General features: G+C 40.3%; 1 protein-coding gene across 1 annotated transcript in view; it reads left to right on the top strand.

The window, feature by feature from the left end:
* Positions 1–20,780, top strand: part of CSMD1 (CUB and Sushi multiple domains 1) — a 2,470,978-nt gene that overhangs the window by 1,186,189 nt on the left and 1,264,009 nt on the right. The window contains 1 exon segment of the mRNA XM_063916678.1: positions 13,710–13,904. Coding sequence (XP_063772748.1) covers positions 13,710–13,904 — 195 coding nt within the window.

Genomic DNA, 20,780 nt, shown 5'->3' with positions numbered 1-20,780 from the left:
CAAGATGGAATATGGTACAGTGCAAATATGTTGCAGTTACTGGTACTTTTTGGGTGATTGTTACCAACACAAGCATCCACAAGTTCCGCCCCTAGGCACATGCCTCAAGTGCCTAATGGGAAATACACCACTGCGTATAAGAACCACTTGGCCCATCTAGTCTGCCCCTTTTTTATCCTTTTGATCTTTAGTTCTTTGTAAGGATATTCATAAGCCTATACCAAGTATGTTTAAATTGCTCTACTTTAGCCTCTACCAGTTCTGACAGGAGGCTATTCTACTACTCTTTCTGTGACATGATTTTTGCTTACATTTTCCTTGAAACCTACAGTTCCTCCCTCCAGTTTCAGTGTATGTTCCCGTGTTCTAATACTTTTCTTCTCTTGAAGAATGTTTCCCTCCTGTACTTTGTTAAAAACCTTGGTATATTTGAAAGTTTCCATCATGTCCCGCCTTTCCCTTCTCCGCTCCAAACTATACGTGTTAAAATCTTGTTTTCTTTCCAGATAATATCCTCCATTTAATGTGCTGCACATGAGTGAGTTATATGAGGAGTAATGATGAAGAGCAAGCACATATAAATTATAATGTTATTAATGTGTGTATATGTATATGTGAGTGTCTACTGCACTGCAAGTCAAAGACATGCAGTCTGCTTGGAACAAAAAGTAATAGATACAGAGCTGCTACATTATTTTGAGAACTACAGTAGATGGAACCGCATACTGTATAATGCAGGCCTGGCCAACCTGTGGCTCTCCAGCTGTTGTAAAACTACAAGTCCCAGAATACCCTGCCACAGTTTTTATAATAGGGAATGCTAAAACTGTGTCAGGGCATGCTGGAATGTGTAGTTTCACAACAGCTGGAGAGCCACAGGTTGGTCAGGTCTGGTATAATGTATTTATCTGCAATGCTTTTTTAATGTAAAAAATTCTGTGTTACTTTTTTGATGTTGTATGTAAACGGTTTGGGCTACATTTTTGGATAAGATATTCTGCTTGTATATTTGTGGATTATGGGGCTGATTCAGGTTGGATCGCTAATCGCGATCCAATCGGAATTTTTGCAGTGGGACCGTGTGCGCATGCGCTTGTACTTTCTGTGGGGGGCTCGCAGAAAATGAGATTGCCTCTGCCTGTCAATCGGGGTGGGAGGGGGGGTGGCATTGATACATTTCCAGGAAGGAAATGGAGCATTGCGGGGGCGGGGCAATCTGAATGGTGGGCGGTGCAGCACTAATGGGGGCGTATTGGGGGAGTGGTCGTGGCGGCTGCATGATATCACACGCAGCCGCCGCAACAGGTACAATAGCACCGGGACTCCTGCAGCCACAGCTAAACTGCGCTGGCAGGAGTCATCTTTAGTTCTGCTGACAAGCAGAAATTGCGAAGCAATCGCAATTTCTGCTTGTCGAAGGGGGGGAAGGTGCCGGTCAGTATGCTGGGCAGCCTTGCCTAGCGCTTGGTGGCCCCCAGCATGCGAGCAAAAGGATAGCAAATTCTGCTGATTATCAGAATTTGCTATCCTTACTGAATTAGCCCCTATACACCTTTCCCACATACATGAAAATCCCGGGTATTTGCATGTGAACACGCATCAACCCTGGATTTTGGTATGTTTGAAACCAAACTATCTTTACTAGATATGGGCTGAGACACAAAAATTTTCTCATTTGCTGTACCCAGCAATTTCCCACTTCGCAAGTCTGAAAGGGGTATTAATGACAAAAATAAGCCTAATTCCATATATTTCAAATCTATCATTTGTGGCAACAACATGTTAAAAAATTGATGGGGTTAAAGTCTTATTCAAGACCCTCCATATTGCAACATTTGTTACGTTTGCAGAGACTTGCAACAAGCAAATGTTGGTGCAATCCATTACCTTATATAGTGTGTATAAAATGTATTTAAGATGTAGCTAGACCAGATATTTTCACCCAGACTGTATAATGCATAAGCCCTCTATTAATTTTTTGTGCTTGACATTAACTATTCACTTTAAGCTAGTTTATCAACTAAAATAAAGATATGGACACAACTGCATTGGATTAAATGGTTATTGAATTTATTAATTGGAATGACCTCAGTCGTAGTGGGTGGCCAGGAAGACACTGCCACTAACCAGCTCTAGTCACAGATCTTACAAAATGGCTGCGACTAAACGCCCCAACTGGAATGGGTACGACTGAAACGCCCCATCTATATATATATATATATATATAGTACCTTGCTGCCCCGGCACTCCCAGTATCCACTAGGAGATATATCCTGCTCTGGTGCCTTCCTTCGTGGAGGGCTTTGGGAAGGCCCCCCAAAATATTTCGGTCACAAAAAAGGCGGCACTCAGAGACAGTGATAAAATCTTGTAATAGTGAAAAAAGAAATCAACGTTTCGGGGACCAGTTCCCCTTCTTCAGGATGAATGTGACCACAGCACTACACACATTTAAATACTTAACAGAAGTACTTACCCCCACATCTCACCCTATCACCTGGCGTCTCCACCGGTCACGCCTCCGCTCTCACCGCCCAGCGCCGCTGCCGGAAGTGACGTTTGCCGCAACCGGAAGTGACGCTGCGGGAGTATGCCGCGTTACCATGGAGACGCTGTCAATACATAATAAACAACACATATACAAACATTGTTTAAAAAATGCTGTGCAAACTGGGAACTGGTTACATACTAGTGCAATTCTCAATAAGGTGCTAATATCAAATATAAACAACGTGTTTATACACATTTCATACCCGTACAAAAAACTATACATTAAAAATATATAATAAACATCCTGCATATTACTACTAATATGCAGTACATCTCCTGTCTGTCCTGATTCTGTCCCGTGTCTACAATGTATGTCTAGCGTGTCTTAAATTGCAATTTTATGAGAAATCTTTCGCTAGAGCTTCTCCTCACTTATCAGTGCTGAAAACCTGTTACCGTATACACCCTCCTGTGCTCAACAAATGGCACACTGCAGACCTCGTATCCCTCGCCACTACAGAGAATTAAAGAAAATTGATGAGCCCTAAATTCTCATTCAGGCCCCCCGGTTTCAGGGTTTGCAATCTATGGATCCACATGGATTCTAGCTGCAAAAGTTTTTTGCCCCTGTTCCCTCCCCGGGGTGATTCTGGCACATGATCAATGACCCGATGTTTGAATGTCGCCATGCTATGTCTGAACTCCACAAAATGTTTAGCCACCGGCTGTTCACCGCTGCCCGCCGCCAAGGCATTTCTAATAGCTTGTCTGTGCTGTGCCATTCGCACCTTGAACTGGCACTCAGTCTTGCCTATATAGTACCGGCCACAAGGGCACATAATGGCATATATGACAAACTTGCTGCTGCACGTTAAGAGCCACCTGATCTTAAAACTTTTTCCTGAAAAGGGGTGGGAAATGCTATCACCTGGGGACATATGTGCGCTGGTCGTGCAGCCCGTGCATTTATAGCACCCATTTTTTCTACTTAGAAAATGATGGGTGGGGGCCTCTTTTAACTTAGCCATGTCTGTTTTGACAAGGAAGTCTTTGATGCTACGCCCTTTAGTGTAACTTGGCATAATGCGTTTATTCTTAAAGACTGCTAGATCAGGATCTGACGTGACTATGGGCCACCACCCTCATAGCCTATTCTTCACCTGTCCACTGTTGACATGATGTCAACAGTGGACAGGTGAAGAATAGGATACGAGGGTGGTGGCCCATAGTCACGTCAGATCCTGATCTAGCAGTCTTTAAGAATAAACGCATTATGCCAAGTTACACTAAAGGGCGTAGCATCAAGGACTTCCTTGTCAAAACAGACATGGCTAAGTTAAAAGAGGCCCCCACCCATCATTTTCTAAGTAGAAAAAATGGGTGCTATAAATGCACGGGCTGCACGACCTGCGCACATATGTCCCCAGGTGATAGCATTTCCCACCCCTTTTCAGGAAAAAGTTTTAAGATCAGGTGGCCCTTAACGTGCAGCAGCAAGTTTGTCATATATGCCATTATGTGCCCTTGTGGCCGGTACTATATAGGCAAGACTGAGTGCCAGTTCAAGGTGCGAATGGCACAGCACAGACAAGCTATTAGAAATGCCTTGGCGGCGGGCAGCGGTGAACAGCCGGTGGCTAAACATTTTGTGGAGTTCAGACATAGCATGGCGACATTCAAACATCGGGTCATTGATCATGTGCCAGAATCACCCCGGGGAGGGAACAGGGGCAAAAAACTTTTGCAGCTAGAATCCATGTGGATCCATAGATTGCAAACCCTGAAACCGGGGGGCCTGAATGAGAATTTAGGGCTCATCAATTTTCTTTAATTCTCTGTAGTGGCGAGGGATACGAGGTCTGCAGTGTGCCATTTGTTGAGCAGAGGAGGGTGTATACGGTAACAGGTTTTCAGCACTGATAAGTGAGGAGAAGCTCTAGCGAAAGATTTCTCATAAAATTGCAATTTAAGACACGCTAGACATACATTGTAGACACGGGACAGAATCAGGACAGACAGGAGCTGTACTGCATATTAGTAGTAATATGCAGGATGTTTATTATATATTTTTAATGTATAGTTTTTTGTACGGGTATGAAATGTGTATAAACACGTTGTTTATATTTGATAGTAGCACCTTATTGAGAATTGCACTAGTATGTAACCAGTTCCCAGTTTGCACAGCATTTTTTAAACGATGTTTGTATATGTGTTGTTTATTATGTATTGACAGCGTCTCCATGGTAACGCGGCATACTCCCGCAGCGTCACTTCCGGTTGCGGCAAACCTCACTTCCGGCAGCGGCGCCGGGCGGTGAGAGCGGCGGCGTGACCGGTGGAGACGCCAGGTGATAGGGTGAGATGTGGGGGGTAAGTACTTCTGTTAAGTATTTAAATGTGTGTAGTGCTGTGGTCACATTCATCCTGAAGAAGGGGAACTGGTCCCCGAAACGTTGATTTCTTTTTTCAGTATTACAAGATTTTATCACAGTCTCTGAGTGCCGCCTTTTTTGTGACCGATATATATATATATATATTTATCAGCATAACCTGTGTTGTGAAGGTCTCACCGCCCCTTACTACAGCACAGGGAGGACACTCCCCAAGGAAGTGCCCATTCCCCCCCCACAAGGGCAGGATACACTCGCTGTCCTTCAAAATGGGTAAGTGCCCCACAACACCACTTATGCTACACGTGACCACTGGCCAGTAGCGCCTTCCTGCCACTGCCAGTTTCAGAGAAACGCAGCCTGCCAATACATTACGAAATGAAATCCAACCTAACGAAACTAACCAAACAAGAATAAAAGACCCGTCAAAACAACTTTCATCCCTAACTGCAAAGATAACAAACTAATCCAGACAAGAAAAAAGAGCCCCCAGAAAAACTCCAATCCCAAATTGGGAGAGATGCACACCATCCCTCCTAAACCTAAAATAAAAGGGACTCTGCAGTACCAAGAGCGAATGTCTAACTGCCAAACCACCAGCAGCCAACACAAACTTCAACACAGCAAAGTTAATTTTCTTCCTAGCCCTGTCTAGTGCCGTGACATTCTGGGATCCCCTCCAGACAAACCTAGGAATAATGTCAGACCAAACTAAATGTATACCAGGCCAAAGCAAGTTAAGTTCACCAAAATCTGCCTGAATCCTAAGGCTAAGAGATACACCCTTAAGGTGACCTACATCATAACCACCCAGGTGCAGCAGTAACCATTGGGAACACCCCAATGCTGCTCCTGCTGAAGCAACAGATCTAAAAGTCCAGACCACCTGAGACCTCTCACATCCAACCATTGAACTCTGCGACCACCTAACAATTCAGACACCCTATTGCAAGGGGATGATGCTCAGCCCAAAACACGTAAGAAGGGCCAACGATCCAAATCTGTTCCATGGAATCAGTGGACACTGTAAAAGAAAATGTAACCTAGCTGTAGGACACTGCACATAAACTGGATAAGTAGGAAAGTTAGACTGAACCAAACAGTTAGTAACAGAAACAAACCCAAGTGAAGGAGAAAACGTAAAAAGACTCCCGTGGACCTGAAGTGTCAGCCAATTGTAATTAGGCCCCCTCGGAGGAAAAATTATCCAATTTTGGAATGCTAGCCATTCCAAAATTGGAAGTTAAATGTTTTTGGGTTAGCGCAAGTAGCGCAACATTAAACCTTATCCAATCTAATATAAGATTTAAACGCAGCAGACTTCCATCAACCCATTTCTTGAATGGCTGATGGTGGAAGGCTGTGAGTCGCACCTGCCCCTATATTAAACCCCCCGCTTGGCCGGGGGGACCAATCCCCACCACGCGTCCAGCCAGCACCAACACCAGCGGCCACCATGTCATACCCGCTGATCGCGGTAGAGAACACGGCCTGCCGGCGCTGCATCATCTGAGCTACATGCAGCTGGGTGTGCCGAATCCCCGCCGGGAGATACCATCCCACCAGCACCAGCGGCTGCTGTGCCAGACCCGCTGACAGTGGGACACACAGAGCCGCCTGGCGCTGCAGTGTGCACACAGATGGGAGGCGCTGACGGATCAGGCACCATTGCACCTCCTGCTCTGGAGCCGGGAGCCTGCCTGGCAGGGAGAGCAGCAGGGTGGCAGAGGCGCACAGCACCCGACGTGGGAGCTGCAACCGCCAGCCACTGGGGACAGGGGGCTGCATGCTTGGGCCTGGGCATAATGGCAGGGTGGGGAGGCACACGGGAGCCGAGCAGTGCAATACAGGGGCAAAAAGCAGACAACAGGAGGGGACTAAGAATTAAAGTAAAAGAAAGGCTAGAATGAATAAATGAATAAAGAGGAAAAAAGAAACACTGATAAGGAGGAAAAAATAGAGAATAAGCAAGAAAACTCAAGGGGAGAAAGAAAGAGACAGACAGTATTGTACACCCTTCACTCATCCTTCCAACCGAAAAGAGGAAGAAATTCTGTTAGCTTCTACTCTACATGCACTAAATCACCGCCCCTACACTCACTGATAGGCTGGCCCTAACCAATTACAACTTACTCAGAAACTTTGATCTGCCTAGCAACAGATGACAACTTCAACCAATCACAAAAATGTAAGACCCTAGCTGGGCACTCTCCTTATCTAAGGATACATATATGCTCAGGCTATACATAACCGAACAGTTTTCCTGTCCGGTATCTAAAGCAATCTTGCAAGCTTCAGTTAGACATTAAAAACGACAGTATGCAAACGTCAGCAGCAAGTAGGTACTGTATATGATAATATGCTAACTGTGCAACATGTCAAATTAAGCACTAAAACTGCATGTATTAGTCTGAGATAAAGTCAGGTGCCTGTAGACAAAAATACCTTATGATGGAGAATGTTTGACAAGTAACCATATTTTATATCAATGTATCTCCTTAGATACATGCCACATAGCGTACTATGATAAATGTGCCTGCTTTAAGCATGTCATCATGCAGTCAAGGTGCCAGTCATCTTCTTTAATTTGATGATGGTGACTGGCGTTTTAATATTATATATAGAAAAAAAGTAATTGATACATGCAGCACACATAGGGGGTAATTCCAAGTTGATCGCAGCAGGAAATTTTTTAGCAGTTGGGCAAAACCATGTGCACTGCAGGGGAGGCAGATATAACATGTGCAGAGAGAGTTAGATTTGGGTGTGGTGTGTTCAATCTGCAATCTAAATTGCAGTGTAAAAATAAAGCAGCCAGTATTTACCCTGCACAGAAATAAAATAACCCACCCAAATCTAACTCTTTCTGCACATGTTATATCTGCCTCCCCTGCAGTGCACATGGTTTTGCCCAACTGCTAAAAAATTTCCTGCTGCGATCAACTTGGAATAACCCCCAAAGCCTACTCTGGTGCTGGCAATTGTTGGGGGAGGAACAATTATTTTAACACTTTACTGTATATCACTTTCTCTTTTTATCTATGTAACATTTTTTTTACACATTTTTTACTCTTCTACAGTAACACTCCTAACACTGAGCAGTTGCTTTCACTCTCCTAATACTCTGTAGCACTCCACTGTTATCTTTCATTTGTAGATGACTTGGGGTGGGTTTGGCAGGGATGGTTTGGAAGTGCCCTGCTCCCAGATGTGAATCCTTAGAATGTTACGGACTTACCCAAAGAGGTTACCTGGAGATTGGTGGGTAAGCCCATAACTTTGGCCAACTTTATGCTAACAACCTCTTATTTGTTTTTTAATTATAAAATGTATATCAATCTTGAACAGTAATGTTTACATAGTGCACCTGCATCTTTTCTTTCTATGTGCAGTACTAAAAGCGTCATCAAGGTAGAACCGCTAATTACAAGCAGCTAGGGTGTGCAGTGTAGGGCCCCTCCCTATATATATATATATATATATATATATATATATATATATATATTTATTTATTTTGGGGGAGGAACAGCATGGGGCTCCTAAGCAGTAGTTGCTACCACCAGTAGGCAATGACAGATGATACTATAACAAACCCTGCCTCCCTTAGGGTTTGATTCAGAGTTGCATACTATGCTGTGAATGCATCCTATTTACTACCACACCAGCATGCAGAATGAAATTGGATGCCGGGAGTGTGGTTTTTATTAGGATTTTTAGGAGAGGTAACTCGGGGGTGTCTAGACAGACATAGGCATGTCATTGGTTTACAGTTGCTTTGTCTAAAGGCTCACAATCCCTCACACAGCATGCTATGCTCAGACAGAGAAACTGCACCTGCTATAGAGCTGTTACATGTTTTGATGGTGCGTCCTGTGGTGCATTGGTACAGATGCACCAAGATGGAATTGCCCCACCACAAGATGCTGCAAGAGAACATTTCAGTATTAATTAAATCAGCTGTGGTATTAGAATAAAGACACAGATGTAGCATTGACTCAGAATCTGCCCATTAATGTCAGACAGCCTTAACCTGGGAGTATCATGGAGGACTATGGCAGTGCCTATTATGCTGCACTAGGCTTTGAGAATATCACTTAAATGCTCTGTTAAATCAAGGACAAAGTATATGGTTTTCTATTTTTGGAAATGTTGTGAAAATTACCTAAATAAGATGTTATTTATTTTAACTGTTGGAGGTACATGTCACTGGGGATACATATTTTACTGGGGTGTTGGTATATAAGATCTACAATGTCTAGGTAGATCTTTTGTACCTGTTGACCTTTTGTACCTGTCGATCTTAACTTAAGCACTGTCAACCTTTCATCTGTCGACCCTTTGTATCTGTCAACCTTTTGTACCTGTCGTCCTAATGCATGTCGACCATATGGTTTCACTCTATTGACTGTTGACTAATACATTGTCGATCTTTCATCCAGATACCGTTTCACAGCTCACAGTTTGAGAAAGCTTGCTATACATCTTTAGAGACTGGTAGCTCTTTGCATGCAATAACATGTAGTCTGTACCAATTCTAGAGTAAACATCAGGGGGACTTTAAGAGAGGAGGAGGCCCGGGTGCAGCCTCCTCCATTCAGGCCCCATCCTCTCTGCTGGCAGACCCCTCCTCTGAGCACTAGAGAACTTGGACTCATCTGCGCATGCACAGATCTCCACATCTCACATGCGCAGAACTCTGCCGCTGGCCGCTGTGCCATTTTTACTGAGTTTAAACAATGCCATTGATATCGGTGATGGACTCCGGAGGGGTGAGTATTTAGAAAATGGGTGCAGCATGTGCTGTGGGGGCCCCTTCTGTATTCATGGGTCCATGTGAACTGCACACACTACACCCATTATAGAAATGCCAGTGGTAAAAATGTATATGTAATTAGTTCCATGTAGGCTTCCTCTCTGTACAATGGAAAGTCTATCACCTATCACACACGCACACACACATGCACATATATATATATATATATATATACATATATATATATAATACTGTATCTACCAAAACTTCCTGTCTTTGGTATTCCCTTAAATTATCACTTAACATGAAGGTACGATCAGGAGAAGCCATATAAGCACATAAAATACAGTTAATATACAGAGTAACATCTCCTACAATGTCTGGTAAATATGAGCAGATATATAATAAATAAGCTGTTAAATATCAATATTTTCCCTGGCTCTGTACAGACATATTTGTGATATTATTTTTTTCTGCTGAGGGAAAGAGAATATAAAAATTGCATTTCTCAAATATGTTTGGTGATATAAAAATGGACAAATGTAACAATATTTACATATACAGTATGTGAATTGTCTTAAATAAGCATTAAATTATATATTTAGGCATTACCATGGGAGTTCAGTGAACCTGAATAAACCTGCAAAATTCTAAATAAGGAATTAAAATGTGAAATAAAAAAAATAAAAAATTCTTTAAAACTATTTTATCTAGTATAGTATATTATAGTAGTTTAGAAATACATACAGTGTATAAATCTCATTTTAATTAAGTCAACAAACCATGGGCACACTACATATACAATGTATCCTCGTTCACCTAGACTTTTTGCGCCATACTGTATGGCATGATATGCCTGACGCAACAGCAAAGCTGGGTAGGTACAGAATGTATATTTTTACTAAAATTGTGGGTCTAGGTCGCATTGTAGCTGTACATTAAGACGATGACCGTGTACCAAAGATACTAGATAAGTACTTTTATCACAGAGGAATTGACATGAAGTGTGTGTAAACTATAAAGTCAGGGACTAAACACTTTTGTTGCAGGTGCATGTTTCAAATGGTGTAGCCTATGGTGCATCTAAAGATGCTGCAAGCAGAATTTCAGCATTCACAGAGGCATTTCAATCCTTGCACACTGTCCGTGCACTTCCTCTGATGAAACGACCAGTGCCTACGGTCGAGAAACGCGTTAGGTTGAACGGCTTTGGAGTGATCCACTGTTACATACCATCTCTCTGTCATTTGGAGACGAACGGAGATCACCGACAGCCCTAATCCGCCCTAAACCGCCACAGATATTTCCATCTACTACATCCCAGCCCAAGGATTACCCAGCTGCGCTGTCGGAGGAGCATCCAGGCAGCGCAGCACAGAACGGCTTGTGGATTGGAAACGGCGGAGGTCCGGTGAATATCCGGTCGGTCGGACGGCTACAGCATTCACTGGCACGGGTGAGATTGCTACAAGTGAGACGGCTTCTGCATTCACTGGTACGGGTGAGATTGCTACGAGTGAGACGACTACTGCATTCACTGGCACGGGTGAGATTGCTACGAGTGAGACGGGGTCTCATTTATTTATACACTATCCCGTCATTTTAGCCACCTACACCTATGGCCTCACTAGGCTAGGGGCTAATTGAGCGATTTGGGACTTTGTTTTAGTATCTCATTTTATATATTTTTTTATATATATTAATCATCTTAAATATGGGACTATAATTCTACGGCATTGGCTGCCCACACTAACGGCTGCTTAAGGATAGGTGCCTTTATCGAGACTTTTCAATAATATTGGTTAAAAGGACGGGACTGTTTTCTATTCATTTGCTCAAACATTTATTATTCACATCAGCAGCCGTACGAGGTTAAGAGCTAATGAGCCATACGAGACTTTTGGATACATATATAACGGCTAACCACTACCAGTTTAGATCGTTATTGGAAGAACTCTGAGTTTTTATTTTTTATTTTTATTTTATATGCAATTTTATGATATCCTACAGGCAATACATCTTCCATTTGTATATTTCATTGATTTTTGATACATTTTTGTGCACAATTTATTAAATATTAATTAAGGCTGGCCAGCCAGTGTTTTTCAGGGTTCTATATATTTGTATCCATTATTGGTTTCCTGGAATACTAAACCATATACGAGAAATTAACTAGATGGTTATATATTTCATGATTGTGTTATTTTATTCATTTTAATATTATTTTCAATATCCTATTGTGGTCACTCTAAGGAATACATTTATAATTAATTTATTTGGTAATAATTGCAAATAAATAATATTTAATAAAAATAAAAATAATAATTAATCTAAATAATTTTTGATTGGCTCTTCCTTTTGCGCACGTTTTGGTTCTTTTTTCTTGTCGTGTACCAAAGATACTAGATAAGTACTTTTATCACAGAGGAATTGACATGAAGTGTGTGTAAACTATAAAGTCAGGGACTAAACACTTTTGTTGCAGGTGCATGTTTCAAATGGTGTAGCCTATGGTGCATCTAAAGATGCTGCAAGCAGAATTTCAGCATTCACAGAGGCATTTCAATCCTTGCACACTGTCCGTGCATATATGGACACACAGAAGAGCTTTGTAGTGGCATTAGCAGTGCAACTAACAGTGCAGGTTTTAATGATATCTTCAGCATAGATGCTAAAATCAAAATAACTGAGGTACTGATTAATTCACCTGTGCGCAAGCATAGATATCACTAAAACCTGGAATGCTAGTGTTACTTGAAGACAAAGGTTGGTAATGCCTGAGGTAAATGCGTTATAACTCATGGATAATGACTGTGTTTCAGAACATAATCTCTTGTTTTATTACACTGTTTAAGTGTTATCAGCAGTGGATAGCCATTTGTATTGTAAGTCTTCTTCCTTAAACGTAAAGATGAAAAGAAAATGCAGTCTGAGCCACTGCTCTAGAGACATTCCCTGGGTTACTGTACTGCACCTGTAAGTTTCTCAGGGATATATAATTCATTAAAATAGTGTTACATGACTGTGAAGTCAGAAATACTGTATAACAAGACTAAATAGGGGCTAATATTACTTGATTTCAATTTTTTTAATGCAGTAGAACAATACAATGAATTATTGCATTGCAGGAACAGCATATTTATTATGTTAAGTGTATGCAACTGATTTAATAAAAGATACATATTTTAATGGTTGGATTCTACTCCTTTTTATAACCAACTTTATTAAAAAGGTAACACATTTTTCATAAACAACATAATTATTGTAAAGCTAAAATGAAGTGAATGACATGATTATATTTGCAAGATTACATTTCAACAAAATTCTAAGAAAATTATTTTTCAAAAGTATGAGTAGGGTACAGGGTTGGACTGGCCCACAGGGGTCCCTACCACCTCATTACCCTGGTGGGCCCTTGATGCCCCAGTCCAACACTGGTAGGGTATTGTTTGCATCCTCTGCATAATGATGTGCTATTACTAGATATTAAAAGATTTAAAATAAGTCTTTCAATAACCTCTACGCTGTAAAGGCTGATTTTTTTTTTATCAATGTGGAAGTTGTGTTGTTAAATACTGAAACACTTCATAAATGTTCACACTTAACTACAGTTCTCCAGGGTGGAGTTCCCATTAGGCTATGATTTCATCTGTAAAATCTAGGTTGCTCACATTAGAGATAACATTTGTGTGCTACTATTATAAAACTCCTGGTGGTCCAGTCACACTCTCTACTGACACTGTAAAGAGAACTTGATCATTTCAATTCTGTCAGTGCTCAATGAATTTAGAGGTCAGATACTTGCACAGGTGTTAATGAGAATCTTCAATGTACAACATTTTAACACAGCTTTAAATGTGAATTTCCTCCATGTACTATAGCACATTGACAAGTCAAACATGCTGTAGTAGATTGCAAAGAATTTTATGAAATTATTAAAGCCTTGATAATGCTTATGGAACTTAGTTATTATAAATAACACTATGAAAGACATTTTTTTTTATTAACAACCAATCTTGTGTTCTCTAGTACTGTGTGCAAGATAATCTGTATTTAATAGTACTTTCTTTCTCTAGTGTTGCCAAGTCATACCTGTGGAAATCCAGGAGAAATACCTAAAGGGGTTCTTCATGGAACAAGATTCAATATTGGAGATAAAATTCGATACAACTGTGTTGCTGGCTATATTCTTGAAGGACATTCAACTTTGACATGTATTGTAAGTCCAGGAAATGGTGCTTCATGGGACTTTCCATCCCCATTTTGCAGAGGTAAGAGATGTGAAACTTTGATAACTTGGCTAATTTATATTTATGTTTATTAGGGCTTTAGTGAAAAACATTGACAACACTGAGTAAAAAAAATCCTTAAATACATAAAACATTTATGAAATGTTAAGTTACATTAGCTTTAATATAAGGCACAGAACTCTAGTGAGTTTTCACATACTATATGGAAAATGTATTTGGGAATTACAGTCTGTTTTCCTTATAGAAATATTTCTTGTAAATCAGAAATAAGAAAATAATCTAAAATAATAAGTAAAATCAGTGTTAAGCATCCCGTCCTAGTGGGTCATTATAAGAAGGTGGTTAAACAATTTGGGTCTCAAATTTTTAGTAAAGTATGCCACATGCTGAAAAGGCTTCCTTGGTATGAGCCTCCAGTGTTGCGGAAACCAAATTGTACAGTTGCTGGCTACTTGCAATCTCTTATAGTCTCAGATCTTTGTCTTCTAGCACTATAAAGCAGGGTTAAACCTAGCATTCAGTGCTAGGTGGTTGTCAGTATTAGCTTGTATTCCTTTTGCATACCATACTCCTGCATGATCCTTTGTGAACAATTTTATATGTGACTTGACTCTTCTGCCTGCTTCCTAAACTAAGACTATTGTGTATTAGACTTGCTAAATATATCTGACCTACCAAAAACTCTGTCACCTCTTTTTTTGAGCAATCAATGAATGGAGATATATACTGACAGTTTAAAATAAAAAAACAATAATAAAAAATGTGCAGCCTAATCCTCTACCTGCATCACACTTTTGTACCTGGATTTGATGATATGGGGTGGAGGTTTTTGGACTGAGTTCTAGGCATTTGATGTTGACTATAGAGTATACTGAGTTTGGGCCATTTTGGGGAAATGTACTGTATCAAGCCTTAAAGAATGAAGAAGTTGTAGCTAGCATTTAATAAATCATATAAAATGGTAGAGTGGTACAAGCTTTTTGGTTGAAATTGGCAACTTCTTCACTTGCCCACTTTTCCAGTCTTAAGAAAGCTTGATACTCCCCCTTGAATTGTAAGAACATTTTTCTGTTTCTTGAGACTTTGATAATGTGCTATGAGGTCAGTATAACTGGTAACCCCCTCCTACCCTAAACAAAAAAAAAAACTAAATCGAACCTTTTCTTAAAAAGACTGAAACAAGTGAAGATATGCAAAGCTGGAAAAAAATGGTTTAGTAGGTACAACCATTCTGATCTTTTTAGCAAATAGTCATATTGAGAGCCCTATATTATATGCCTGTTTAGTTCTATTAGAAATAATATCAAATGAATTACAATATAGTAGAACACATTTGTCGCAGACAAGTTTAAATGGTCATGAAAAAAATAAGTAAAGGCATATAAAGCACACATTTGTATATGCAAAAATACACTAAAAACAGAATTCAATGTACTTCTCAGTGTAATAACATATGTAATGTGCATCAACACCACATATATAGGACTGTCAGCATAGCCAGATTAAGTAGAGGGGCACAGGAAATACTGTACCACAGGCCACCCTCTATCACGGGGTCCCCCGTCCAGAGCACACTAACATCACTGGCTCTCCCTCATGTGCAGCATCAGAATCAGGCAGCAAAAATACAAGCAGGACAGTATGCAGTGTAGGCAGAGACACAGGAGTATCAAGTACCATGAGCTAACAGTGAAGAAGAGAGATGGGTGGAGCTGTAAGTGACCCAGGTATCCCAGCTTCTCCTCCTACCCACTTGGGTGTCTGTGTCCCATGTAACCTGTTATTTAGTGAGAGTATTTGGGTATAGAGAGAGAGATACATAGTCCTCCTGAGTCCTGTCCCAGTGTGTAATTAGTACAGAAACTGCTGCTATTCTTGCATGTGACAAGATAAATTGTTCCATTACAATAAAACTTTATAAAATAGTTGTCTCTCAATTAGGTGGAGCTATAAACAGTACCCATGCATTATTAAACTATTAGTCTAAATCTCATATACACCTCTGGTTTAAATTTCATATATACAATCAATCTAATATGCACCTCCTTCACCTGTCCCCTTGCTTTAAGTGTCCCAGGCCCCCAAAGGCTTAATCTCACCATGACTATCAACAAAATATAAGTACTGTACATACTACTCATCATCTAATTTTTAAAGACCTATGTTATTTTATTTATCTTTTTAAGTCTTATTGCTTTTTTAAATTATCTGCACTGAGCTTTGATAGTTTGAAATTTTAACTCAGAACATACACTATTATGGGTATATTTTCTAAAGTGTGGATATGTTGCCCATTGTAGCCACTCAAATTCTAGCTATTATCTTCTAGAAGGTAATAGATTAGTTATAAGTAAAATCTGATTGGTTGCTACTGTATGGTCAACATGCCCAGTTCTAAAAAACCACACTTCAGTAAATTTACACCTTAGCTTCTGAAAAGTGGGCCATAAAAGTGCTAATTGAATGATCTGTTATTCCTGATGCTACCACCTGCAGTAATATATTGTTATCAGTGTAAGTAATGTAATAGGCATATTCAATTGGGTTCAGGATTTTTTACAAATTTTTACAGACCTTGCGCCCAATTTTGAAGTACCACAGATATGCACTCTCCCACAGGATTCAATAAAAAATGTGGTTGCAATTTATTTTTGTTTCTAAAATCCCACACCAGCCGCATACCCGCAAACACACAGACACTAGCAGCATACCCACAGACACCAGAAGCATACACACATACACACACACACACACACACACACCATCAGCACAAACAAAGTGCTTACCAGATTCCTGGAAGAAGACAAAGAAAGACTTCAGCATGTCAGGGCAATGATGGAGAAGGACAGTGCTGCAGAAGGTAAGTAGTTATGCAATTGGAAACTTCCAATTGCTTAAGTAGTCCAAAGAGTTCCCAAGCAAGTCCAGCCATTTTTTCCTAAAAGTAAAGATTTTAGGAAAAGTTGAACTTTCCTCTGGAGGTGCTAAAAAAACACTTGAGTGCTGCGTAAAAAACAAAAAAAAAAACTTTGCACCAAACTGAATACCAGAAATATTGCACCTGCAGGAAAAGCCCTCCCAATTGTATATGCCCATAAGTAGAAGTAGGTTTATGTACTTGTAAAAATCTTACAAAGTGAGGGACAAGCATGGTTGGTGATTTTTTGTATATATAAATAGTGCTAGCTCTGCTATTATTATTATTATTATTATTATTATTATTAATAACAGTTTCTTATATAGCGCAGCATATGCCGTTGCGCTTTACAATTAGAACAACAGTAATAGAAAAAAACTAGGCAAAAACAGACAGACATAGTGGTAGGAAGGCCCTGCTCACAAGCTTACAATCTATAGGGAAATAGGCATTAATACACAAGGATAGATGCTACCTATTGCATAATGGTCCACCAGATTGCTAGGTTCTTAATGGGTTGTATGATATGATCACCCAGCAATGTTGGAAGATAAAATGTGAGGTTATGTGAACTGTACAGAGAGGATGTGATTAGAAAGAGAAGCATTGAAGGTTATGTAGGTGGGTTTGGAATTTGATAGGCTTGTCTGAAGATGTGAGTTTTCAGGGAAAGTTTAAGGGTTTGGATACTAGAGGTGAGTCTTATTGTGCGTGGGAGGGCCTTCCACAGAGTGGGTGAAGCACAAATAAAGTCTTGTAATTTTGAGTGGGAACAAGTAATATGTGTGGATGAGAGACGCAGATCTTGTGCAGAGCGTAGAGGTCTGGTAGTGAGATATTTTGAGATGAGTGAAGAGATGTATGTTGGTGCAGTTTGGTTAATAACCTTGTATGTAAGTAAAAGTATTTTATATTTAATACAGTAGAATACCGGTAGCCAATGGAGGGATTGACAGAGCAGATCTGCAGACGATGAACGTCTAGCGAGGAAGCTGCATTCTAGCCTCGCAGCTGCATTCAAAATGGATTGTAGTGGTGAGACCCTATGTTTGGGAAGACCAGTAAGGAGACTATTGCAATAATCAATGCGGGAGATGATGAGTGCATGGATTAGAGTTTTTGCAGTGTCTTGTGTAAGATAAGGACGTATTTTGGATATGATTTTTAGATGCATATAACATGATTTGGAGACAGATTGAATGTGTGGAACAGGACAGTTCAGAGTCAAGGATGACACCTAGGCAGCGAGCTTGTGCGGTAGGGTGGATAGTCGCATTGTCAATAGTTATGGAGATATCAGGTTGGTAACTACTCTTAGAACAAACCAACCTAGGTTGGAAAGGGCGCTGTGGGTGTGATTCCAATTAGAGAGTGCAGCAGCTGCCTGTATAGGATAGTTACACCTATGTAGAAAAACCAAACTAAAATACAACAATAATAAGGCTGCGCTTAGAGAGATGAATTGTCTGGATAACAAAATAAAATTTATTAAACTTAAAATCTGTCCATTGGACAATTAAAATGAGAATACACTGTGATAAATAGCCTCTGATCACCTTTTAAACAACACATAATCTTGTTCCAGATAAACCATAGGACCCTATATGCTTAGAACCAACTGAATCCTGGGGCTATAGCATAGTCCCTGGGCTGGAGAAATATGTCCCAACGCTGGAGGATTAGCAGTTCCAATATTAAATCATGAGTTAAAGGAAAGTCCTCACCAGTTGTGCGTTTTGGTAAACAAAAGTCCAGTCCTTAGTTGTGGATGTGGTTCAAGTCGAGCAGATTTTGGGGTCCAAGGTGGTCCAAGCTTGAGGTGATAAGTTGTGATGGGATGATAAGGAGGCTCACACCTGACACGTTTCACAGCTTCTGCTGTGAAACGCGTCAGGTGTGAGCCTCCTTATCATCCCATCACAACTTATCACCTCAAGCTTGGACCACCTTGGACCCCAAAATCTGCTCGACTTGAACCACATCCACAACTAAGGACTGGACTTTTGTTTACCAAAACGCACAACTGGTGAGGACTTTCCTTTAACTCATGATTTAATATTGGAACTGCTAATCCTCCAGCGTTGGGACATATTTCTCCAGCCCAGGGACTATGCTATAGCCCAAGGATTCAATTGGTTCTAAGCATATAGGGTCCTATGGTTTATCTGGAACAAGCTTATGTGTTGTTTAAAAGGTGATCAGAGGCTATTTATCACAGTGTATTCTCATTTTAATTGTCCAATGGACAGATTTTAAGTTTAATACATTTTATTTTGTTATCCAGACAATTCATCTCTCTAAGCGCAGCCTTATTATTGTTGTATTTTGGTAACTACTCTTGGCTGGTGGGAAAATAATTAATTCTGTTTTGGAAATGTTGAGTTTGAGGTGGTGAGATGACGTCCAAGATGAAATAGCAGACAGGCATTCAACGAAATGGACCAATACAGATGGTGATAAATCTGGGGAGGATAGGTAGATTTGAGTATCAACAGCATACAAATGATATTGAAATCTGAAGGAGATGATTAGTTTACCAAGAGATGAGGGACAGATTGAATAAAGCAGAGTACCTAAGACTGAGCCTTGCGGTACTCCAACTGAGAGAGGTATAGAAGAGGAGGTAGAATCAGAGAAGTGAACACTGAAAGAGCAATTAGAGAGGTAGGATGAGAACCAAGTAAGGGCTGTGTCCTGAAGACCTAGGGATTTTAGTGTTTGTATGTGAAGAGAGTGGTCAACCGTGTCAAAAGCAGCAGAGAGACCTAAAAGAATAGGAAGTGTGCAATGGCCTTTAGATCTAGCAGTGACCAGATCATTTACTACTTTGGTCAGTGCCGTCTCTGTGGAGTGTTGGGCATGAGAGCCTGACTGAAGTGGGTCTAGTAAGTTGTGGGAGTTAAGAAAGTGTGTAAGGTAAGTGTAGGCAAGACTCTCAAGTAGCTTGGAGAGACATGGGAGCTCAGAGATGGGATGGTAGTTAGAGAGAGTGTTTGGGTCAGAATTGTGTTTTTTCAGAATGTGAGTAATCACTGCATGCTTAAACAGAGAAGGAAAGATACAAGGAGAGAGAGAGAGAGAGAGAGAGAGAGAGAGAGAGATCACAGATTTTAGTTAAGTTTGGGATAAGGACAGAAGCCAAAATTGAAAGTAGGAGGATGAAAAGAGTGTTGATACTTAAACTTCACTTGTGGATCAAATGAGAAAGTGCCAGAGGGTTCAGGTAGGGAATTGAGCAGGTCACTGGAGCATACCATTTCATCTCAGATTTTATCAATCTTATGCTTGAAGTAGGAAGCAAGTTCTTGTGCATGGATAGTAGCTAGTGGGGGAGGTGAGGGAGGGTAAAGAAGTGATTTAAATGTATTCAAAAGTTGCTTGGAGTTGGTGGCATGAGAAGAGATGAGAGATTTTAAATATGTTTGTTTGGCAGTGTCCAGGGCCTGATGATATTCAAGGTATATTTTCGATGTGCTTATAGTTTAATTATTATACTAGACTGAAGTAAGGTTTTTGTTGTAACATTTAACTCACTTGAATCTCATATTACCATTTCTTGGAGAGATCATTACACTTTTTCTTTAGAAATTAATAAGCTGAATGAAGTGAATAACTGTGACATAAGCTCGGTGGTACAAGGCAGATATTCAATGAAGTCTACTTTATCTGTTTAAAAATTAATGCACTACAGCTTATTTTGGGAATCTGAAAAAAACTACCTATATTATTTGATATTAAAACAGCATTATATCTTGGATAATATGATGTTTTTATTCAATTATATTAACACACTATGAATACTGAGCTGAACCTGTGTACTGCACTTATTAAACAAAGGGAAGAACACAAAGAAATCTGGAAAATTAGGCTACGGAAACATACTGTAGAACACAGCAACATTTTTTTGTTTTGGCTTGTCTTGGCAGTAGAATGGTGAAAAGCTTAAATGTCATCCAAACAGTGTTGTTCCTTTACTTATC

This window comes from Pseudophryne corroboree, chromosome 4, assembly GCF_028390025.1.
Source record: "Pseudophryne corroboree isolate aPseCor3 chromosome 4, aPseCor3.hap2, whole genome shotgun sequence".
Lineage (NCBI taxonomy): Eukaryota > Metazoa > Chordata > Amphibia > Anura > Myobatrachidae > Pseudophryne > Pseudophryne corroboree.
Note: the sequence above shows the minus strand (reverse complement) of the source record. Positions and strands in the feature narration are given on the sequence as shown.